Genomic DNA, 26,169 nt, shown 5'->3' on the forward strand with positions numbered 1-26,169 from the left:
GGAAAAACAATGCAAACAAAAAAAAATGTATCTTGGTTTAATGGATCAATCTATTTTTTAAAATGTTGTTTTTGAAGTTGTTGAAAATCACATCTGTTGTTGTTTACATAGCCAGAAATTCACATTTAACACAAATGTGCATTTAATTGTTACATTTGCCTTCAGAAACCTTCCTGTTCCATAGCAACGTAATGATAATGCAACCAGCTGGCAACCAGATGAGTCGAGTCCCCTCAAGTTATACTCATTGAGAACGACTCATTTAGCTTGATGGCAACATGCTGGCAATCTGTCTGCTTTTATAAATGAGGCAATTATTTGCAAACCTTCACTCTGAGAGTGACTGCAGTCAGTCCACGTAAGACTGCAACTGTTTGCAGAAAGGTTGCCTCCTATCAGCCAATCTGTGCAATCGCCTTGCAATCAAACATGGTCACAAGTGTGCAACCCCCCTTAAACTATCTGCAAGCATTTAGTCACCACTAGCTGCAATCAGTCCCAGAGTGACTTCAATGTAATACAAACACCAGGCAGCCAACAATGTATTTTTTCTTGTAGATGTCAGGACTGTCCTATTTTTAGTCATGTGACTGGACCATTAGCTTGCACTGAATTAGCGCAAGCTAATTAGCTTGCACTGAATTTAATTCAAGTTATCTCAGGATGGTGATGCAAGAGGTAAGCCCTCTTTGTTCATAGTCTTCCCAAAGTATTTTAATTTACTGCAGTATCGATATTTGTATCGATATCACCACTCAAGATGCTCCACCCGTAAAACTGACAAGGTAATTTGTAGTGGAAGAATGAACCTATACACAATTGGGCTTGACAACACAAGCAGGGGTGTTACATGATTTTACATAGTTCTATGTAACCTGAATTAATTTGTTTTTAAAATTCATTCAAATGGATGATAGACACTGTCTGGTGTAGCAGCAGGATCAGTTTTCATTCCATTTCACATTTGTAGCCTTAAAGTTAGTAGTTTAGATTTTAGACTGATGTTCTTACTAATAGAACATGGAGCTAAAAGATAACAAAACTCTTATATAGTCCTTCGTAAATTAATTGCTTGAATTATAAATGGTTATTATTTAAAGGTGTGACATGAACCTGACAGGCTGTCCACATTCTGAGTGCTATGATACACAATTGCTTGTTGTTGTTCACTAGGCTGTTGCATCATTTACCAACTTCCACCAGAGGGAAATTGGATAGGCCTGGTGATATGGTTTACGCATCTGTTTAAGTGAGTGTGAACAAATAATGGTATATTGTGATGTGATAGGGTCAGTCTCCGTGACTGCTTGGGTGCATGTTTGACGAATGCAGCAGCATCAAAACTGTGCATATTCAAGTATTCTGAACCTCTCCTTTCAGTGCAGGACAGTTTATCTCTGCAAACTACAGAGAAATAATATGCTCCAGTCTTAAGTTAAAAAATGCACACACGCACACACAAACAGCAAAAAAAAAAAAGCACTAGAAGCCTACCTGCAGGCCCCTGCGTCTCAAAATACTTGAGTCATCCATGATAATGCGAGGTTAGGTATCTTTTGTTTTCAAAGCAACAAAGTTCAGGCACTTTCTAGGAAGTCTGTCCACATGGAAGTAGTGAGATCAGAGCCTCCACCCCTCTTTACTGTCCGTCAAGGCTTTACTCATCAGGTTGTCATCGTTTTCCATTTCAATCAGAAGCTTTAAGAGTCCTGTTTTTTCTCTGAGACGTCACTGAGGTGATCGGTTTCAGGTTTCAGTGCCAAATAGATGGGATTCAGTCAATAAGGTGAATAAAAATATGTGTGTGTATATATTGATATATATATACAAAATCCAAGGCTGTTATACTAACTGTGGAGGGAAAATAAAAGCACAGAAGACTGGTCTAATGTTGATCTCTTCCATTTCTTTATCTTTTGTGTGTATTCAAACTTGTTGTAGAGAATGGTGAAAGCTCATCCTCCGTATCTTCCCTGTATGTTCCATTCATTTATTCAGCACTGGACACACCCCTCAGTTTCCCAGAGTGTACAGTGAGGCGCTCAGCTCCTTTTTTCTGGTTTCTGACTCTCGAGTCTCTTCATCTGTCCTCCTCCGTTTGCCTCCCACCCCTAAGGCACTAGTCCAGAGGAAACTCTGCTCCTTCCATTATTCATGTGCAGCTTGCAATAGAAATTAATGATGACGATGAGGCCTCAGGGGGTGGACAGAGGGAGGGGAAAAAGAGACTGAAAGGAGGCAAAACATAAATGGGAAGGCACCAGCTTGCTTGCCTCTGGCTTAATTAGAGCTGAGCTGTAACAAGGTCCCGAAATCACTGCAAAAACACAAGCAGGCAAGCAGGCTTCCAGAGTTTCTTTCTATGGAGGGATCAGTCAGGACTGACAGGCCCTATGTGCTCAACCTGCTAAGTGACACTCAATCCAGAGTTTAGAGAAAAGCCTGCTTTTCCTCAATCAGTTTTATGGCTTGAGATTAGAAAAGAAAGACACAAAGCTGTTAGACTCACCAGACGACACAGAGTGTAGACTAAAAAAAAGTGTTTGTTTGCTAGCAGTGATTTACTAAGCAAGAAGGCACCTCGCATCCATCTCCATGCCAACCAAAAGGGCCAGATTCCATACAGTTAAAGCCATAGGGGTCTCGCAGACACGCACACAAGCATCCGCCACACACACAACCCCATCATGCATGTTAGTCATCGCTTCATCTCTGCCGTCCTCTCCTGCACCTTCTCCTGCATCTTTCAGTTTTCAGTGTTTCTCCAAAAGGCTGTGGGGAGGAGGAGATCCAGATCAGCTGAGAGTAGTAACACAAGGGGACGAACAAGGCAGGAGGGATGAGCGTTTCCGTCTCTGAGAAGAACAGCTGAGGATTCCAAGAGGATTCCTTCCTTCCTCTTCTCTTGTCTTCTGTTCCTCAAATCTCTGCGTCCCCTCTGTTGTTGCCTTTCTTTGCTCTCTCTGATGTGTCAGTATGCTCACATGCTCCAGCTCCTCCCTCTGTTCTTTTTCCACAAGCTCAACCTCTCTCTCTTTCTCTCCCTCTCTCTCTGCAGAGACGGCCTATCAGGCACAAGCAGGAGACAGAGGCTTTGCTCACAATGAATGGAGCAGGGACAAGTGCTCCGCCTCCCTCTCCACTCGTGTGCGCTGTGTATCCGTCACTATAACCTCGCCTGGTTCTAACCAAAACAAGATGCTGCCTTTGCACCTTGCAACACGCACACACAGAGCAATGTGTGCTTAATGCATCATTATTTTATACACATGAATTAATCATGAATGCACTGATCACAGGTTTTGGATGATCACTTTTTCACACAACTCTCTTTTTAATTTAAAAAAATATATATTATCCCTGATGGTTTGTATGTAAAAGTATGTGGACACGCAAACATACACCTGTGTTCACCTGTGCTTAAAGCCATAGGCATTAAAGATGCTGGTATTACAGCCACCGCTTTCCTCATCTTACAAGAACTTGGAGGTATGACCAAAAGCATGTAAGTGAGCCTTTATAAAGCTTCAAAGTGTCTCATTTTTCCCTTTAATATTACATAAAAAGAGTTAAAAACGTATTTTACCTTGTGTTTTAAGATGAAGATGAAAAGAGGGTGGATGTAAACACACAGCCAAGGAAACTTTCAATTTCTTTTCAGAGAAAGAAAATAAAGGTTCAGCCAATCAGCTGGATCAAAAATTGATTACAATAACTGTCACTTGTAAAGATCTGAAAATGTTTACCTTTTCTGGATATATCTTGTTTTGACAGGTTTTGGTAAGTGACACCAGAACACTATTTTTAACTGGTGATCCTCCTCCACAAACAAGAGAGATGCAAAGGAGCAAAGAAGCGAAAAAAAAACAAAAACAGGAATGGGGACAAAAAAGTGATGGAAGGATAGATTGAACTGTAGGAAGGCAGAGCGTCTGGAGTCCTCCTACACGCCACAGAGAGCCATGTACTGATGACTCACAAAGACATGAGAGAATGGTAATGAGAATGAATGGATGGTTTGAATAACCAAGCAAAAAAAGAAAAAAACAAGCAGAAGAGAGAGAGTATATGTCTGCTGGTGCATGCATATATATACTGTATACAGCACAAACACAACACTGACCATGGACAGATTCGTCTGTTCAGCCACTGCTGTGTGTGTAGAGGGAGATCAGACCCTGAGTAATCCATATCAAACTGAGCTCCAGCAGCCCTGTCTGGGCCCCCATCCTCTGGTCAAAGCCCCAGTGTTAGTGAGTGCAAAGGCCAAAGGGGCCACACAGAGGAATGTTCACTTAGCCACAAGACTGGTGGACAGTAGCCCACCGACTGACTGCTTGTGTAGTGGACTGAATGCAGCTTGGCTAAAATTAAAACGCATACAGAGACACTGAAATGAAAGTAGTCTAGCATGTGGGCACCTACACTCACACCCAGTGTGAGGTTAGAGGTCAAGGGCAATAAAGGCATGATACACATGCCTATTATTATCCTGTTTCTACTACATTATCCCTTTAATACTCGGATTTTGCGTAACATTGCGTCCAGCACCCACAAACTCACAGGAACATTTTGTAAATCAGCTACAACATGGACATCGTATTTCACCTTCCAACCAGATGCCAGACTCATCATGATGATGAAGATGACATGATCAACGTGTCTTTCAACATCATACTTCAGGACACAAATTAGAATTATTAAAGCTATAATAAGTACTAAGTACTTAGCAGTATGTACCTACCCATTTATTAGTATTACATTTTGATACTGGAAAACTGGGAAATCTGCCTTGAGCCCATATTTCTAACATAATCCAGTGTGTAACAGTGACCTATGCAGTGTGGCTGTGCAGAAAATTAGTTAGAAGTTGCGTAATTATAAATTTAGTTCACTGTTTAGGAAGATTGTTTTAAAGAACCTGTTTTCAGTATAACCTCAGAGATTTTTGAACAGAAGGTTCTGACTAATAGCTCTGGGCCACAGCTGACTGTAAAGAAATCTGTCTACCAAATACACAAGATTTAACAACATTTGTGTTGTCGTCAAGTTAATGGGCCATTGCAATGTGGCTCAATAAACAGACAATATGAAATCATGTTATTGATACCTGATATTTCGTGTTAAATTGGTTGAGGGTTTGGAATACAGGCTGTTGTGCCAGACACGATGGTCATCTTCTTTGTATAATAAAGGAGCTGAGATAAAGAGCTCCTGTTTGTGTTGCTTCATTCAGCTGCTTGATGGGTTGGTCTACTATTAGTCAAACTGTCCTGCAGCCAGCTGGCTGGCTGTCTGGACAGCAGCCTGACGGATATCTCAGAGTCATGCATGTGTATACAGACACGCTGAAATAAAACAATCGGAGTAAATGAGTTTCAGGGGAAATAAAGTTAATGCCAGAAAATCAGTCACAACAATTATATAAACACAATACTACATTTGTCCAGTGCGATAATGGACAGTCCTAAAGAAACAAGCAATTGGAAGATTAATAGAAAAAATAAAAGCATTAACAGAGAGCTGTAGAGAAAGGTATCAAACAGCACTATGCAACAGCCCCGCCCGAAAATGAAAACTATGAAATGAGTAGTAGGATGACAGCTCTGTGTGTGTGTGTCTGCATTATGCAGACAGGTTGCGTGCTGCTCTGTTTGAGCATTGTGCTGACGGTGTATTTGGATGTGTGTGTCAGACAGGACAGCAGGAGAAAGCTCAGTCTGAATAAATTAAACATGAAGGTGTTTGGCACAGGATGAAGAATGTGAACACAGTGTTATTCAACTCCATCAGTGACAGGAGGCAGAGGGTGCAATTTCCACAATAATAGAGACCAACTAAAATGCACACACTTGAAAGAGCTGCGATCTTACATAACCACAAAGCTCTGAAATCACTTTTCAATCCAGCTTTGCCTTTCAACGCACCACTTCTTTATCATACACAAAGCTGTTCACAGCTGCAGCGGCTTAATAGCTCTACGTATGGAGATGTGGTTCATTTGGTCCAGGTAAGAGAAATCCGGCTGAACAGTCCGCTTTTCTTTCTGTGCTTATTCTCGTCTGTAATGACCATGGTTTCTTTGTTTTGCTGTGAGAGATGGTGACATCATTTTTGGGTTTCCTGAAGTCTGAGTGACTGGTCGACTTATTCTTGATTTTTGCAGATGGTTTATATAGAACAATGTGTTGATGCTGAAAGCAGATGAAAGCTAAAGAGAAAAAGCGAACGAAGAGAGGGAAATAAGAGCAAGAAAGATGTGGACACACAGCCGTTGCATAAAGCTTTGTCCCCATCGGGGCATTGATAAGAAAATGCTGAGTAAGCCTGAAAAGGCTTTACACTGTGAGAGGGAGAAAGGGCAGAAGAAAGAGAGGATAGAGAGAACTAGGGTAGAGGTACAGAGTACAAATTAAGACAAAGACTAATGTGGCCTGTCTTCCCTTCAAGTCTCAACTTTTGTAAACTGGATTAAATGAAATGTATGACTAGAAAGTGGTAGATAACATAATTAGGAAGTACAGAAATGAAGCCGTCTGGGAAACACAGAGTAGCTGTGCGTGGATCCAGCATGGCTCAAGGACCATCTGTGTGTAATGCTACAGCTTTTGAGTCACTTGTGCAATTAACAGTTTCGGGTTTGGATTATTAATCACTGGATAACTGTGCACTGACAATAAGGAATCTGAAACGGATTTTAATTTTATCTTGGCTCTTTTTTAGATTATCTAAACTGAATGTTTATTTTTTGTTATTTGTCATTTTCTCTATGCTACAGTAAATGCAACAAGAGAACTAAAGATGTTTTAAAAGGATTCCAATATGAATGTTTACATTCAACCACTAATCCCAAGGGAAACAATATTTAATAATCCTAAATAAGATCCAGAAGGCTCTGTTCTCTGTCAGTCACACTCTACAGTCATTTCAAGGCTCTCAATAAAGGGCAGAGGAAGCCAGACTCCAGTCCTCATGATAAGGGCTAAAGCTAAACTTGACTATGTCTGCTGTCAGGGGTAAAGACATAGTGAGAAACAAGCTCTTGATGATACAAAAATCCAAATGCACACACACACAGACACACAGATTAGGACTGTAGTATCAGGGGCTCGCCAAGTCAAATCTTCTCTCTGTATCCTGCTTTGAATTGATCTCTATCATGCAAAATGTGCTTTGGCGTACTGTGCAGCTATAGTAGGTCAAAAGGTTACACTGACGTAAGATATCGCCGTGCATCTATATGTATGTAAGTAGGTGTGTGCATGTGTGTAAGTTCAAACTCAGTTCAAAAGACTGCTGGCAACTGCAGCAGCTCTGGCTCAATGCGCAATGGTGTGTGTGTTTAATGTCTGTTCAGTCAAGCCACAACAAACCGCAACAAACACTGCACCCTGTTTCAAAGAGATGATAAGTTCCTAAAGACAGACATGCTGTTCCATCCTGTTCCTTTTTCAATGCAGAGCCTTTACCTTACAATATAACCTGCCCTGAGGCTGCTGTTGTTGTGGTTTGGTGCTATACGGCAGTTTCACTAAGGACCCATTTATCTGTGACACAATGGTCACTTCGCACGCAAACAGTCATGTCGCCACATCTCTGTACTATCTCTACCAGTCCCGAGGGCGCTAATACTCATTGCTGTATTCGCCTGAATGACAGGTGTCACCACTCAGACAATCCTACCAAAGGGTGCCTCGTGCCAGCAGATGGGACATCACTTTTGTTGCCCATAAAACATAACTTATATTTACCCTTTTCCCCTCAGTACCACTTCAGAATGCAAGCAGTCACATTAATGGACAACTCTTCTCTCTTAATAGATTTTATCAAAGCACATGAAATCCTGCTTGTTTATCTTTCCCAAACCCTTCAGCACACACCGCTGGCTATTTGCCATCTTGAGTTTGTATATATTAAAAAAAAAGGCTGCAGAGAAGTACTGTTGAAAGTTGTAGGGCTCGAGCCATATTCTGCACAATAATACTGCTCGTCCGAAAACAAGACAACACACAATCATTTCTTGCAATAGGTACAACTCGAAGAGCACCAGGACTGACATTCAGACGTCTGGCAGATTGAAACATGCCCCTTTAATGGAACCTACATTTACATCCAGTAAAAGTAGGAAAGATGCTTTACTGAGTCGTACTGGACTAAAGTCCTGGGTTGCTTTACTGTTTGAGGCAGACTTGAGTCTGGCATGGCCCCGAATTCATGTAATAGTTCATAACAGAGAGACAGAAAGAGAGGATGATACATGAGGCAGGTTGACATATGAGGGAGGATTACAAGATTGCAGGTAACACAAAACAACACACAAGCTAAATTATTCTTTGCACATACTTTTACACTGGAATATTTTAATCAATCTGTTGGTGACATTTTTAGTCTGTGCATTAGCTCTAATCGGAAGATAAAGAAAAGCTGCAAGTAAACAGAAAGAATTCAATACTAACACAGGGATTTCATTCCAGGAAGAGTTTCCAACCTCACAGCAAAAAGGAGAGATGTAGAAGAAAAACAGATCAGAGGAGGCAGGCAGGGAGGGGGAGCTGAGATGGAAACACAATTCAATTTCCTCTCCGTCATCAGAGATGGAAGATACTGTCAAAACTGAATTACCTCATCCCAAACAGAACAGGACATTGTTTGAATGTATTTGTTAATGTAATTGAAGTGCAGGAAGCATCCAGCATAATGCTACACTGAAGCCTACGTCATTTCTGATAAAATACAAAACCAATGATACTGCATGTTATCTTTACCTACCTCCTCCTGCCAGGCAGCTCCATATCCAACACCCTTTGTCCGATATATTCACTTCGCTCCACTGACCATGTCCAAACCATCTCAGCATTACTGCTTTTTCTTTTTCTCCAAACAGCTCAACCTGAGCTGTCCCTCTGATCTGCTCATTTCTAAGACGTCCTAAACCTTCCCTTTCAGTCTCGCTTCTATCCTTAAATCACAAATCAGCCCTGACATTCGTCTGCACCCACTCACCCTGCCTGGACTCGTCTTCACCTCTCTTGCGCAGTGTCCATTGCTTTGGATGGCTTACCCCAGACATTTAAACTCAGCTAACTTTATTACATCTATTCCTTGGAGCTTCATTGTTCCACCCATCTCCCTCACATTTACACACATTGCTTCCTCTTCTCTCCTGTGCATACTTCCACCTCTCCAGGCTTTTTTCCCCCTGCCTCCTAATCTCAGTACAGATCACGATGCCACTCAACAATTTTGAGTGCCTTTAAGGTGATGCTTTAACTCCTTATTGAACCTTTGCTACTTATTATGTTCACGCTGTAACCAAAGCATTATTATTATTGTAGTCTTGTAAATGTTTTCCGATGTGAAAGGAGAATTAATCGTCTGTTTCCTCTAGTTACTGAAGCACAGACTCAGTTGAGGTTTCTGGTTTTTATTTTCGGACTTCTTTTAAACATTTTAGCTTGTAAATGACATAAAAGTTCCAGGCAAATGAATAAAGTCTGCTATTAGCAGACAGAGTGAGAGAGGAAACCAGATGACCGTGAGGGGTAAATGACTAGACTACACCTAACATACCACTGTTGGCAAGCACTGCAAGGCTTTCTATTATAATGAAAATCTAGACAAGAGCAGACCACATCAATCTGACTGATTATAATTGCTGACAAGGCTTAAAAGTTTACTCTCTCATTGTGCAAATCGCCTTTATTGTTATAAGGCTGATTTAAAACACCTAAGTACGCACATTCAGGACAAAGAGAAGGAGGTGAACAGGAAAATAACACACAAACTGCCAGCAGACTAAATCTGATCATTGATTTTCTGACATTTTCGGACCCAAAAATGTGACATTTAGCCCCAACTGTTATGCAGATTATTCGTCATATATCGTGATCAATGTCTGAAGCCCAAAAGGCATGCTAGCCGACACTCAGTTATCTAACGCACAGCACTGCTGAACTGCCTGGAATGTGTTTCCCTCTCATGTCACTCTGAAAGAGGACATAGCTCCCAAGAATAGATTTTACCACCTCTGGCGTTTTTAGGACCTTCTGTTCTCACCCAAGTGCAAATAAACTAGTTTTGTTTTCACAGGACTCTGTGTTATACTTTGAAAGTATACCCTTTGAGAAACTACTTCCATAGAATATGTCTGTGAAGGGCTCAGCCATCCACGTCATTGTAATCTCAAGAGCTTGGACAGAAAAGCAACTGGACTTTTTTGAGTTTCTTGAAGACGTTTCACCTCTCATCAGAGAAGCTTCTTCAGTTTTTCAGGCGTAGTTCTGGTCTGGAACATTCAGCAGTGTGTTAACAAAGTGCCCAGCTCCAGTGAATTCACCCCAAGGTCAGACTGTGCAATGCTCAGAAAAACTGCAAACTGCAGGCCTGAGTTCAAAGGTTAAATGGTTCAGTCACTGAACTCCTCTGTAGTCCAAAGTATTCTCGAGTGAAATGTGTGACCATCTGTCCAACAGCTAAAGCTTGGTTAAAAATTGTGTAATGCAACATCCCGAGCACACCAGAGAATTTATATAGAACGGCTATAAGAAGAAAAGAATTAAGATGCTTGGCTGCTCCAGTTGAACCCAGACCTCAACTAAGTAACATTACTGCTGATAAAAACTATGTTAAAAGCTACTGAATGTGTACTTAAATGAAGCCTGAAGCCTTACAAGACTGGGAATCGTACAAGAATGATTCCCAGTCTCTTCTTTTCAGTAAGAAATACAACTTTTAATTTATCTGTAACAGCACAGAGATGAGGTACTGGCACTCAGCCTAAAAGAGTTTCATCATGCAAAATGAAGTGTTTCGTTTCCATCCTTCTGTCTCCTCCATGTATACCAGCTCTATTCTGCCTCATGCTTCTGTCAGAAATGGTTACTATGTCCTGAAGGAGTCAAGCAGGATGTCCTTGGACGTTACGCTAGAAAGTGATGGGTAAAGGAGTAGTCGATGTTAAGTGGAATTTTCCAGTATGAGCTAGATTGAAAATATATTATCATTATTTTTATTTCATATAAAAAACGCAACCCCCCCCCAAAAAAAAACCCAGACCAGAGTCATGGAGCAAAAACAAAACAATATGTCATTTAATGTTGCCTCATTTAACTTCACATATTATTATCACTATGAACTTCAATTCTGAAAACCTTTTCTTTCCTCTGACTTCCAAGCTCTTTCATGTGATACAGCCATTGTGAAGTAAAACAAACTTAAGTCACTTTAAAGTCTATTTTTAATAAAAGTTAGATGGGGAAATCCACACCTGTGACATTATTTCATCCTCTCTTCCAGCCCCCCTTATTGTATGAAACTTAGAGCTCTATGAGATGAAGATGTAACCTTGCAATTCCCCTCCAAATGGCATTTAAATGCCTACTTGTGTATTCAGACACTTTTAGATTCCGGCTGCATGAGTGACTCAGAAAGCATTATAGCTCATGGTGAGACATGATAAGTGTTTCTGAAATCTCTCTAAAGAGGATTTGTGTGGTGCAGTTACATGTGATGGAAAGGAAGTAAGAACAGTCTACGTATATTAAGAAGGACCAAATGACACTTTGGCTCATGCTTAGCTTGGTTTTAAACATGAATCTTTTCTTATTTTTAACTATTTTGTGATTGGATCTCAATAAACCTGAAGCTGCTAGACAGACCAGTCAAACCACGTAGCACTGCTGATACGCTAAATCCCCTTTGAGCGGTGACACTAATCAATAACATAACTGGTCAATGGCATGGCAAGTTTATTTATATAGCACAATTCAACAACAAGGTGATTCAAAGTGCTTTACAGAGACATTAAAAAACAAAAACAAATAAAAAGCATGATTTAAAATTGATAAAAAAAAAAACCCAAAAACAAACAGTAGATAAAATCAGTAGTTAAAATGTACGTTTTGAAATTTATGCTTAAAAGTGTGGATTTGGTGTTTTATTCAAATGCAGCTGAGAACAGGTGAGTCTTCAACCTGGATTTAAATAAACTGAGTGTTTCAGCTGATCTGAGGCTTTCTGGGAGTTTGGATTTTACCATGGTGTCATAAAGCACCTGTTGTCTAGGAATCAAAGTGCTTTTCTGTAATCAACTGAATTTCAAAATGAAGAAAAGAGCAAACAAACATCTTCATGCAGAATCAAGCCTTCACAAATGACTAATGCTGTGGCTGTAGCTTCATTAAATGTGCCTGTTAATAACCAAACTGCCTAACAACTGTCAGCAGCATCAGTGATTAAACTTATGGTTATTTTTCATGCTGCACTCAGTCCCTAAAGAGCAGGGAACAGGGTTTTTTCCCCCTAATAATTAATGCCTACAGTACAAATCAATACATTGTACTGTGATGGATATCCAGCAACATAATGCAGGAGAGAAAAAACACAGGAGGAGCTGGAAGGAGATAGAAAGGGAGGGGAGGAAGAAAGAATCCGTAATAGGATCTTCTTCTAAAATGATCTGGTCGATAGAGATCACATATCTGCTGAAACTGATGATTCTCCCCACCACCACCACCAAGCCTCCCGGTAAAGAAATGGAGATCAGGTCTGCAGTAAAAGTTTTAAATGAGTTGTTACTGTTCGCAACTAAAACTTATAAGACAGGCTGACCTAACAGGAAAGTACCAGGTTGAACAGAAGCTGAAGGATGAATAAAAGAATAAGGATATAAAAGGAAAAGACAAACAGCAGGGGCAGCATGAGGAAACACAAAAGATGGGTAGCAGTGCTATAACCCTGTTAGTGTGATTTATGTTAGACATTAGGTTTTAGACTAGATAAGGCAGGTGGGTCAGCTTAGACCTAAAACCACATATTAAACTACATAACACAGAATGTCCCTGCCCCGCTGCATCAGAGGTAATAGCTCACTCTCCTAATTAATAACTATTCATTGGCGTGTGTGTGTGTGTGTGTGTGTGTGTGTGTGTGTGTGTGTGTGTGTGGGGGGGGGGGGGGGGGGGGGGGTGCTTTAGTGCATGCGTGCTTACAAAGCATAAAAAGGTGGAGGGTGAGTTAATAAAACTAAGTAAAGCGGGTTTCCATAAAAGCCATTAGGCTATCAATAATTCAACCACGGCACTTTCCATGTAGCTCAATCAAACATGGTTGGTAGTTTAACATACATGCTCACACAACCTACTAATGGTCTTAGCATTAAGCGTTAAAGAAGACACAAAACAGCACTTTTTAGCAGGTTTTATGCAAAATTAACAGAGTTGGAATTTATTTGGAGAAAATAAATGGATTTAAAATGACTTGAAGTTAAATTAGAATTTAGGTTTTGGTAACTCACCTCATGCTGACATTTGCTCTGGGGCCAGTGAGGAGGAGAGAGCGTTATAGCAGAAAACAAAAACGAAAACTGCCCATCAGCAGCTACTCTTGAGTTTTTATAACAATAGTTTAACAATAGCTGATTACCATCTAAATCAGGACATAGTGATCTTTGAATAAAACTGTGGAATTTAAACAAGTCACTCATTTGAAGTTGGCATTCATATTCACGGTTACTGTTTGACTAGTAATCGTTCAAATCTACTATGCCTACTTGTTAGCTAGCAAGCTGCTTTGCTAGCTAACAGAAATGAGTGACACGACTGAGGTCACGTTATCAGGCCAAAAACATATATTTAGTGTAAGAAGGCATAACATTACAGGTGTGGTATTAGCTATACTAAAATAAAGACAATATAAAAACAAACAGGACCCTAAACGTGAAAGAACGAACCAATCACGGTCTGTAATTTAAAACTGACCTCATAGCTACAACAAAATAAACACATTTCAATAAATTATTGTAAAAAATTATCCACATCTGCCTGCCTTTTAAATCTACATACCAGCAAACCTTTCATTGGCAACCTGCATCTCAACCTTCATTTATACATACAAACATACCCCAGTGAGAAGGCAATGAAAACTACATTTTCAGTTAGAATATCTCAGTCAGAAGTTTCCAAGGTGAAGAAAATAATCTCAAACTATGTTCGGTTTGTCCAAAAATGAAAGACTTTTACCTGGAAGGTGCAGTCGCCCCAAAACAAAACGCATTAATTATTGTTCATAAAATATGCACTTCAACCAATAATAATAATTTCATAAATGTTTGAAATTGTTAAATGAATTTTTTTTTTTTTTTGCAGATTTAGCAAATTGCTGAAATGAAAAAAAAAAAAGATTATTATTTGATTATAGGATCAAATTCCTTTGTGGATTAATATGAGGAAGTACTTTACAATGCCTTATCTGAAATCAGAAGGTAAAAATGCGTTTGTGTTTTTCTTTACCTGAAAAGGTACCAGAATTTGTTAAGAAACATAACCAAGATCTAGTCTCATTTTATCATTTTGAGAGAGACACAAGAACTAAATGAAGTTGGTCTAATGAGCTGAAAACTAATCTGAGAGTGAGAGCAAAGAAAAAGAAACTGCCTAATGAAAAAGGAACAGTGAGAGGAAATGTGTTTGCTTATGACTGAGCATTCCTCAGAACAATGTCCAACATCAAAACAGTGGATGTTCTCAAAGAAATGTGGGAAACATATGATACAAATAAAAACAGATTTCTGACAAAATAAATAAAAAAAACAAACAGATGTACCAGTCGTTCGATTTAATTGTTAACATTTTAATTAATGCCCTATGCCAGTAAATTGTAAATGTGATGCAGCCATCTGGCACCAGACAGAGCAAAGAAAAAACACCATAACTCTCTTAATCTATGCCTGAAGCTTTTATTATGCCTATTATTGTCAGTTATTTTGATGGTGAAAGAATGAGATTGGAGACAGAAGCGATGGAAATGAGCTTTCTCTGAAAGAAGCAGCTTGAGGTGGTCTCCTCCTGGGTTAGATGTTCTAGGCATTGTTCTAGGCATATGTCCCACTGGGAGGAGGGCCCAGTGGGACATACACTCACGACATGCTACAGACATGCTATACACCCACGACATGCTACAGAGACTGCATCTCTCGACGAGCCTGGGAGAACCTCAGTGTTCCCCTGGCTAAGCTGGAGGAGGTGGGCTGGGAGGAGTTCTGGACATTGATGGATGTTACCAAGGTTAAAATGCTAACAAAACAAGATAAATGTGAATCTACAAATGACTCTTAAGAACAATATCAATACATAAATAAGAGAAACATTTAGGGGGGCAGAAAATTAAAGCTGAAAAACTGTCACACAAATGCAAATAAAATAAGGCTATGGTGAGGCATGATGCTCAAGACTAGTCTAAAAGATAATTAAGTGTCATTTTACAGCATTTTTTGACTTTGAGGAAGCAAAATGAAAGGAATTAGCCGCATTTTTCAGGTAATTTCTGGGAAAGATACTGATTTTTTTTTTTTTTACTCAGTATTAATGTAATTATGTCAAGGTTACATCTGACTAAAAGCAAAATTTAGCAAGAGGAGGCACGCCTCCAGTGTATTAGTGACACAATTCCAAGTGTTAATCATAAACAAAATGCTGAGGAGGATTTTAGATCCTTTCAATATTATTATTATTAGTAGTAGTAGTAGTAGTAGTAGTAGTAGTAGTAGTAGTAGTAGTAGTAGTAGTAGTAGTAGTAGTAGTAGTAGTAGTAGTAGTAGTAGTAGTAGCAGCCGTAGCCTATCCCATCCCAGGCAAAAAGTCTATTAACTTAATAGGAAGCACTTCCTCTGACAGAGCTGACAGCAGGTACATAAGACCACACAAAGCTCCTTACTTCACCTCCATCTCACATTCATCCATCTCCAAGCACCTTCGCTCACCTCCTGTACCCCCTGTGCAAGTTTTGTTATTGCGCTATTGCTTGATTTATTTAGTCAGCCTGTCACACTGCTGCCCACCCCACACTCCCCCATCCTTCCTTCTGCACAATATTTTTCATCTCATCACAGCATGCTCCACTGGAGATGCTGAATCTCTTATTTGCTGAGGTGTGAGACGGGAAGTCAGGCCGGCGGCTGGCCCTGCCAGCGTTCTCTCTGCCCTTCACATTTGACAGCCAAACACTTTGGTTACAAATACTCTACTTCAGCTTCTCAATTAACTACAAGAAATGACTTCACAAACCCAAAAAACCCCAAATCCCAAGAAACTCTAGGTTCTCCTTCAATCCTCTTCAGTTCGCCTGTTTAAATTGTATTCTTTTTATTTTAATTTGAATAGTGTAAGTCGAAAATGTCCTTGAAATGCCATCATATAGTTGTTAGGCCATATCACCCACGCTTGTTGGAGAGTCGAGCTGAGCAGACTAAGTGTTGCAATTTATTGTTTATAACATTTATAAAGCAGGAAATAGTTCTAAAGCTTCTTGAAGGCCATTCCAAAGCTCTGCTTTAGACGCTGCCTGCCTGCTGTTCCATTCACCCAGGCTGCTTCTGCGGAGGTCAATCTATGACTGATACTGCTCAACTGTGTGTTTTTCTATCCAGGTATGCTTTTAATGCATTTCCAGTGTGTTTGGGATCTTGTGTCATAGCTGTTGCTAATCAGATGCTTTCCAGGCAACCATGCATGGTGGATCAAAATCTGAGAGTATTTTCTTCTGATTTGACAAGAATCCCAACATGACATGGCCAAATGCATTCCCAAACCACGACAAAGCTTCCACCGATGTTTCCTTTTTTCCCTTCCTGAAGAATGAAAAGAATGAAAGCCACCCTATCGCTGAGACCGTTTCTGATGAGGCTTTGGTAGACGCAGTAGATGGGCCAGATGCACCTCTCAGGTTTTTTAAACAGGTCTTTGCTAGATTTTTTTCCTACTTCTTAAGGACATGACTTTCAGATGTGTTCGCCTGCTGTCGTTAATTTCATGTCAAGAATTAGGCACTAGTAACAACGTGCCTGGAGATAGAATTTCAATGTGGTTCTTTGCCAAGTTATCTGTTACAGTGGTCCCTTGCGATAATGCGGTTCAGCTTTTGCGTCTGCGTCCTGATTGGCTGTAGACCAGTGTCAATCAATCTTGTGTCGTGTCTCCTGTCCAATACAAAATGCGTTCATCTTGTCAAATTTACAGAAATCTTCAATCGCTAGCAGTGTGACTCTGAAGTGCTGTACTGTATGTTTGTAAGTTTACTCCCCAACAAACACAACAATGTCGACAAAACGTTTTGCACCGTCAACGACACCTGCAGTAGCAACCAAAAGTCAGAGCAAGATGCTAACCATCGCACAAAAAGTAGGACTTCTGGACATGCTAAAGGAAGGTAGAAGTTACCGTATTTTGGGGACCATAAGGCTCATCCCATTATAAGGCACATTAAGCGAAACAAAAGAGTCAGATAAGTCAAACTTTACTCAAATCATTCTTCTTGCTTCCTCTACTTCCATACCATTTATTCATTAATGTTTTATTCTCTGGCAGCTGCTCTATTCCCATGTTCTGGACCTGATAACAGGCTTTGATCTTTGGTTTCATTCTATATTACTGGACCTATTTTTCTACCAAGGCTTGAACTTTGAAAGTGTTTAAACAAGAGAGGAAAGTGTGAAAATGTTCGTGCTTGTCTGAGAAAAGTGTATAAAGTGTGTAGTGAGGGGGTTTACAGCCTTGGAACATCTATAATAATTGTAAAATATAAAGCTGGCTACTTCACAGGTTAATTTTAGAACGTAACTCCGCGATAAATGAGGGACCACTGTATATGCAGACATAGCACTCATTCATCACTTGAGTTAGGTGTTGTTTTATACACTTGAATGATTTATAGATCAGTTTCAAGTGTCTTAAAAACATTCTTATTACTGTCAGGTAAAAGACTGGAAATGAGTGCAAAAGTAACCAATGATCAAAGGAAAACTGAAAGAGTACTGTTGCTCAAGACCACTTTTAAAAAAATGACTGCAATGTCTGTCTTCTTGGAAGCAAAATATCAAGACTTAAGACTTTTGTACATTACTGTAACTTGATTTGTATATTCTACTAAAAAAAAAAAAGGTATTTTGAATTAGCCAGTTCTTTCTATGCTCATGTTCTTCCTGTGCTTTGGAGGGTTTCTTCCCATATTCCAAAGACATATATGTTTGCTGTTTCTAAAATGACCGGGGATGTGAGCTAGTCAAAATGAAAAGAATAAAGCTATATAAGCTATATGAATGAATGAATTGAGTTCTCAGTAAGACTAACAGAGCTCTTGATACAGTCCATTTCCATTTTAAGTTCCGTTACAATACAGGTATGTAATGGCGGTAAAAAATGTATTTACTTTCTATAAAAAAAGCTTGTTTAAAAAAGTAGGTATTGTACATTTTGGGACTTGTTTTTGGGATGTGCAGTGTTACACTCCAGAAAGTCATGCTAAGGAAATGTTATTGTGAAACAGTGTTAATGTGGCCTATTATTACCTTGACACCAGATGGCGCTATTGACAGCAGACAGACTCCACAGCAACTGAAAATAATATTTTTATATAATAAAATCACAAACTGTATAAGAGCCACTTTTAGATAAAGGAAACAACTGCATGTGCCTCCAGTATGGCTGTCTATGTAGATACTGTATACAGTGTATGTGTTCATTATGTCTGTGTCCTGAGTGTGTGTGTCCTGAGTGTGTGTGTGTGTGTGTGTGTGTGTGTGTGTGTGTGGAGAGAGAGAGAAGACTAACAGTAGTCTAAATAAGTCTCAAAGCACTTTACTTGGTGCTGTTGTGCTTTAGAGGAAAAGTGTTTCTGGAAGGCAAAATGAAAAAGTGTTTATTTCTTACACTTGGCCCATATTCTCTAGGATAGAAATTCTTACAGCCACTGGAGCAGGAAGGGTACTGATGATCAGCGTTTACATTCCAACAAGCACCAGATACTGTCGCTAACACAAAAACCTAGCTCGGTTCCAGTTGTTTACGTTTCACAAAAGAGGTCCAGTAAACAACCTCAACCTTGGCCCCTGTCTCGTGTGTTTTATAAAGCAAGTATTTAGCTCACTGCCTAGACTGTGTATTCTGTACAGCACATTGTCAGGGCAGTAGAGATATTATCCTGTATCACTACTATTGCACTGCAATCCTACTGCTTCTGGCACCTTGTTTCAAAGGATTCACGCTTCAAATTAAGTAGTGTATATTCAATGACAGTAACTCATTAGAAAAGAAGAATGGATGCCCTTCATTTACTTATAAATGCTGCTGCCTGCAAGCTGCAATTATCAATAAAACATTGTTTGGTTGATGCAGGGCTTTTATATTGTCAAAAATATCTTTAGTGCAAATTTTCTTGAAACAACATGATGTAGTTTTTTGAGGTTTTTTCTTAGTCATCTTTGATGTCAAAGTTTGGCATGCCACTTCACCAGCCGTCTACGTCACTGTCCCCATTAGTCACAACAGAGGAGATACGGTACGAGTACAGCGATTACTCAACATGTCCTCATGTATATTTAAGATGCAGCTGCCTCAGCCTGTTCCCTAGCAGCTCTAACACAGCAGCATGGTAAAGCTCCCTTTAGGCCAAGCCCCGACGTCTGCAGACAGCAGGTGTGCGGCCTGTGTGCTGCATGCTGAAACACCGCTTTGTTTATTTCCCATCTTAATTATTTGCATTCATGTATGTCTTGCAGAGAATATCCACCCTGCTTCTAAGATAAATATGTAACAAGATACATGTTAAAGTGTTGAGTTTCAACTTGGTAGGTGCATTTTTCACTTTGGGCCATTTCCTGACAAAAGCAATAATACTAGGGATGTGCAAGCTGACCATCTGGTTACAGCACAATGTTCTTCTAGAAAAGGCCCTGGACGTTCATATGGATTGTTATGTGACTCGCATAAACATTGTTTATGTAAAATATGCAAGAAAACTGTTGCCACTAAAGGTGGAAACACTAAGACTGGTTCACCATAAACACCACAACTGGTTCGCCTGACAATATTGTGCAGGCTCCGGAAGAACTACGAGGTTAAGTTACTTTATTGTTGAAGTGTTAAGCAGTCATGTGTTACATTTGCTTATAATTTCCATGGAAAACAATGCATACCCACAACCACATCTTACTACCAATTTATCACCAGGTAACCTTTCATATATGTCTTTGGACTGCTGGAGGAAACTGGAACACTCAGAAGGGACTCACGTGACAACCCAAGTCTTTTTAACCTAGAAATTAAAGCTGAGGTGTTACACTTGATTACATAGCTGCCTTTAAAAGTCCTAACTAAAAGTCCAAAGACTTAAGGGAAGTATAAATCATAAATAAAACATGGCAGGACTGGTTGTCCTATTCCTAATCCTATGACTATAGACTAACTATGAAATACAACTATAAAAGCTAACAGCTGTCAGTCTGATGAGTCACACTGGACTAAAATATAATGTGTGTGAAGCTTGGTTTAGTAAGAGATGCAAGGAAAGTGAGTGCGATAGAAGTCAGAAAGTCTGCCAAGAATACTTTAATAAACCTACCCTTGAGAAATAACCACCTGGGATTATTTGCTGAACTAGAATAACTCTGCACATTGTATTTTCCATTTTGAATCCATGGTACAATGTGCTTCTGGCTGCACTGACCAGTTCCTCTCAGAGACTTTCAGAGTGAAAGGCTAATTATGAAGATATCCAAAGCGGCAAAAGTAAACTGATGACATGATTCATTTTAGATTAATGTATTTTTCTCCACACTCACTACAGATTTTATAAATGCACTGTCCACACACCTGGCACAACAACGTGGATTCAGTATCAGATTAATGGCATGCTGAAGTTCTACCTATTAAACACTGCCATCTGTTGGTAGCATTCAGCTGCAGTCTGTTAAGCTTCTCGTCATTTTCACGTGCTTCCCTGTGCATGAGATAGATTCACTGCATGTGTAATCATTATGTGCACAGAGAAGAAGGCTGGAGATGAATAATAAATTACAATTTAAATTAATAATGGAAGGTACTGTGTAAATTACTAATGTAGTCAATACACACTTCTAAAGCATGGCAAACACAGAGAGACGATAGCCATTTCATGAAGGAACAGAAAGTCAGGGTTCATTCAGAAAACGCTAAAGATTTTGAGAGAGGTTCACAAATTATGATTTCAACATATCTGAAGATGTTTTGGATAAATAATAAAGCAGAGGACAGAAAACCCCTTTGAGTCCTTCAATCCCTCCTGCAACCAACAGGGGTCACAGTAGAGCAAAGGAACACAAAAATCAGCATCAGACATGTCAGGAACCGGCATTTACACATAATTCATTCATACTACAGCTCTATGATGTCAGCACTGTGCTGCATGTTAACCAAACAAACACATAAATGCAGATACAAATATACACATCACATGAAAAATCCTCTCTCTCTCATTTCTGTCTCAGCAGTGTGCAGCCCTTTCTGTGAATGGGAAGTGTCTGTGTGTGGAGCTGGTGGCACGCACACCGCGCACACACACATAAACACAAAAGCCTGAGTCATCCTCAGTCTACCTCCCTGCAGTCAGCTGGCACAGTTTCAGTCTAACACACAAAATCTATATTGCGATGGACTGTCTCACAGCGACTCTGCAGGCTTTGCACACTACGTTTAGACTACATTCATTTTCCTAAGACCACAAATACATTTAAAAATCTTGTTTTTACACCCCAGCCATAAGGTTGCACATTACATGCTAATTGTAGGACTCTATATATATGAACCATTTGTCCAATAATTTTGCATGTGATGTAATCTGAAAGTAATCTGAAAAAGCAATACTGGGCTTGGCTGATATCTAGGATGGCACAGAGAACATTTGGAAGAATCACAATTATCTCCTGATTACTTCTTCAAGACTTAATCTGAGTGTAAATAACTGTAAGTGTGATTTGTTTTGTAGATTCCCTTTCAACATATGCGCAATTTTTTTCTTTGATACTGACCAGTCCGGTGAGAGAAGGGGCAGACTGCCCCAGAGCCTGGTTCCTCATACGGACCAGGTTGTTGGCCTCTCCTCCTGCAGATGCTCCCCCAATAGCCCCAGGTGCTCCAAAAGTCCCAGAGTTGCCTTGACAAGCCAGCTGACTAACTCCAGCATGCAGACTGCTGGACAAAGGCAGCAGCTGTTTACCTGGGGAGGTGGGGGCAAATAGGAAATACATCTCAAACCTCATCACTTTGACCTTTAGATCAATCTATTGCCCCCAGGTCAAAGGTCAGATCTGACATGATATTTTAACTCCTTAGATGGTACTTTCTATATATTGATACCTTTTCAAGCTGACCTTGAAGACCTTGGTGGTCATAAGCCAAATTTCAGTGGAACGATATCATGAGGCCATTCTACGCCCCCATGACATTTTATCAGAATTTATCAAAACCTTTTGACCTGTCGTGTTAAAAGACAGAATAGTGACACATACGCAAGTAAACACTACCAAAAACATGATCTCCTCGGTGGAGGGGGATTGTCACCACATGACCTCTCTTTGGTAAAATGTGGATGTAAATGTGAGGTGGAATTTTCATAGATAACACAGGAGCCTGGCACAGCTAAAGTGTGGGCGGGGCCACATTTAACTAGACTTAGAGCTTCTGGTTACAAACAAAAGCTCAATATATAAAAAGTAATATTTGCAAATAAAAAATGTTCATATTAGAGAGTAACGCCATAAACATAAATTCATATTTCTTTTAAATATTATAAACTTCATGTTTTGATAAATAAATGCACACCTAGTTTATTATTTACACATTTCTATATTTTCCTAACCTAAAAACTAATCCTACATAGACATCATCATCTACATGGACATCTTGGTCAAGGGATTTTGTCCTGTTTTCAGATATGCAGGTGTGTATACGTGTTCAATACCAGTCATGGCCATGCTGCTACGTCGGGCCCGACTCTCATCCTGGCTCAGCTGTCGGTGAAGTTTGGATTTGGTAGCAGCAGTTGCTGCGGGTGATAGGTCAGGATTACTCAGCTTCCGGAAGAGCAGAGGAGGAGGAGCTGCAAACTCCTTCTGGAAAGAGATGAGGAGGAAAGAAGAACAAGAAACATTAGACTTTGCTCACATGTGTTGGGTCATACTGCTCTCAAATAACCTCTGGTCAAAGCAGCACACAAACTCAGCAGAATCAGATGTCATCTCTGCCATAAAAGTAGAGTCACAAAGCTTAAAGTAAGACACATGATTCATCTTTTTTTTCCCCCATGTTTCCTTGATATCCTTTACAGCCACCAAGGTCGAAAATCTAAAGTTTCAGCTGGTTCGCAAGAGGAAAGAAAAAACATATATACATTTGCCGATCCCCCTTGCTAATGCCAAAACCGCTCTGAGCAGTTGCGATGTGGGCTTAACCACACCTCTGTAGGTGTACCTGGTATCAGGTGATATGTGGTATCTACATCCCATCCCCTTACAGATGCTACTATAGCAACATAATCAGACTACCTACTGGTAGTTTTAATGTTGTGGCTAAAGAGATTATGTAGATTAAATAAGCAGTAAAAGATAGCAGGGTAGAGTCTATAGGTGAAAGAATTCTTCAAAATCTTGGTTGCAGGTCATACCTCAGTTTATCTTCTTCAGCATACCTGACTGTGATGAATTTCCACTTTACTCAATAGTCTTTAAACATTACAGTTTCACTAGACTAGCATGTAATCTCTAGGTAATAACAGTTCTACATAGACATCACTGAGGAAGAAGATGCTATTTGGGTGACAACACTGCAGATGTTTGAATAGCAGTTTCAGCCTAACCACATTTTTATTTATTTGACACACAAAACAAAGGGACACACATTACTTGATTTGATGCTCATCTACACTTTCTAGTTATTGACAAAGTTTTAGAAGTTACAGTTGAGGGTTCATATATATATATATATATATATATATATATATATATATATATATATATATATATATATATATATATATATATATATATATATATATATATATATATATATATATATATATATATATATATATATATATATACACACACACACACACACACACACACATAGGAATAAAAAATTCAAAAATAAATGTTTTGTGTAACTTAAACTCACAATAGTGCAGGAAAAATCCCCATGAATGCAGGCTTACAGCCAAAATTAAAGCAAAGCATCCACTAGCACCAAATCTACTTCTCAAACTACCACATCAGACACACACACACACACACACACACACACACACACACACACACACACACACACACAGTACTGTTTCCCATGCTATTCAACTGACAGACAGTACAAGACATGCTTGCTGTGTCATTAACACTTACAGCCACAACAGCCTCTCCATCAAAACTCTGCAGCTGCAGAGCAAGTGGACAGCCTAATTCAGTTTGTCAGTTTAATAAAAGAAGGTTCCTCTGGACTTCCTTGATATCCCCAAGTACAGCCAACACACATAAACACAAAAGCAGAAGGTTCACATGATTTTGGAAATCTCTTTTGTTGCCATGGAAACAGGGCCTGCCTGGGCTCATATCCTCCTCTCCGTTGCGCGCAGCCCAATGCTTGACAAGACTTTTCCAGAAACATCTGGACAGCTCGCAACATGTACACACGAGCTCCCAGACGGCCACATGTATGAAGGAGTTTTAGTGAAAGCTTCCGTTAGTCTCCAACCGCGTCCCTCAAACCCACTAAATACAGTGTAATCATGTGCAACTTGTAACCAATACTTAAAGCTGCAGTAATGAATTACAGCAGAAGATGAATATTCAGTACCTCCATGCAGTATTAATATGTAAACCTTATGCGCGTGTTGCTTCACATCAGCCGCCACTCAGCTAGAATCACACATTATACTCAGTCACAAAACACTTTCACACTTCCGCCATTTCTATGAAGGCCAGAATTCATTGAGGATGAGACACTGAAGACTTTTCTGAAAAAAAAAATATTTCAGACGTAGTTCTTAAATGTGCATTTATCCAAAGTCTCCCAATGCAAGCTACTTTAATAACTTTTCTGCCTGTTTGAATACAGTGTGAGATTATAAGAAGAGCTTAGAAGAGCTGTCACAACAGGTCGACAACATATAAGAGGTAAACAGCATATTTTCATGCGGTGCTGTTGGCAAGAATCACACAAAAGAAATACAAGTTACCCACAGGCAACAATGACTGGGACACTTGAAAATACAGCACATAAATGCATGCATGAACCGCTACACATTTCTGGCAAGCAGGAGTCAGCCTGCTTCATTTTAATTCATTCAACATGTCAGTATGCAGACTTCTGGGTGAAGTTATAGCATCTGTTATCAGTATTTGTATCTCTGCACAATACAAGGACACAGCAATGGCTTAAATACTAATGCTGATTCTTCAAGTCCCATACCAGGGGGTGACATCCCTGTCCGTCTTTTAAATACAGTCTGTGACATGGATGCATAACCTGACTGCAACCAAGTGATTATTCCTTTCTCTTGCACTTTCTCTCTCTCGCCACTTAAAGTGTCTCTTATTTTATTTACTTATTTGTTTTACAGTTAAGAAGCATGTCATGAATTTTCATGTTTCTAAATCTCATAGGTTTTGTAGAGAGATAAATGAAGTACAACTAGAAGAAAGAAGCAGCAGATACAGAATATTGATTCTGAAGTGGACAAAGAAAAACAAAAACTAACAGTATAATCGCAGTGCCTTGTTTCTGCTTGCAATGAGAGCACAACTCTCCCTGGCCAATGTCAGACTGATTACTGTGTATCATTGCACCACTGTTGATGGACACCTTCAGTTGCTACAGCCACATCTGTGCAACTAATGACAGGATGTCTTGTGGGGAAGGAAAGTCAGTGATTACACAGATTTTTCTTCCCCGCAAGACACGCAGAGCACTGCAGCACTGGCTGAATACATTTAAATTGATTGTCGCCCTCATTCAACTTGCTGCAACTCCAACTGCAACCAGCAGGTGGCAGACAGAACGCAATCTGCTAAGGAAGCTGTGATTACAAGTAATCTGCTGATCCAAGCTTTTTGTAGAGACTAAAATGAAATGGATTAACATAGAAGACAGCAAAGAGGAAAGAGGTGTGTGTGTGTGTGTGTGTGTGTGTGTGTGTGTGTGTGTGTGTGTGTGTGTGTGTGTGTGTGTGTGTGAGAGAGAGAGAGAGAGAAGCATCAGCTGTGATCCATCACACACACACTGTCACAGAGTCAGCTTTACAAGACTGCTGATATAAACACATACTGTACATCTGTCACTGGGAAGTAAACACAGATGAGAGCTAGATACATTT

General features: G+C 39.8%; 1 protein-coding gene across 6 annotated transcripts in view; it reads right to left on the reverse strand.

Moving 5' to 3' along the window:
* Positions 1 to 26,169, reverse strand: part of mast2 (microtubule associated serine/threonine kinase 2) — a 144,748-nt gene that overhangs the window by 98,251 nt on the left and 20,328 nt on the right. For 4 of the 6 annotated variants that reach the window (XM_085436908.1, XM_085436907.1, XM_085436906.1 and 1 more), the window contains exons 2-3: positions 22,768 to 22,918; positions 21,836 to 22,023 (exon numbers count right to left, since the gene is read on the reverse strand). In XM_085436908.1, coding sequence (XP_085293034.1) covers positions 21,836 to 22,023; positions 22,768 to 22,918 — 339 coding nt within the window. Of the gene's footprint in view, positions 1 to 1,494; positions 3,242 to 21,835; positions 22,024 to 22,767; positions 22,919 to 26,169 lie in introns of those variants that run through there. The other 2 variants (XM_085436905.1, XM_085436910.1) reach the window with 2 other exon arrangements.

Source organism: Copadichromis virginalis, linkage group LG17, assembly GCF_057382275.1.
Source record: "Copadichromis virginalis isolate Kocher_CV1m ecotype Utaka linkage group LG17, C_Virginalis_male_GT1.1, whole genome shotgun sequence".
NCBI classification, from domain to species: domain Eukaryota; kingdom Metazoa; phylum Chordata; class Actinopteri; order Cichliformes; family Cichlidae; genus Copadichromis; species Copadichromis virginalis.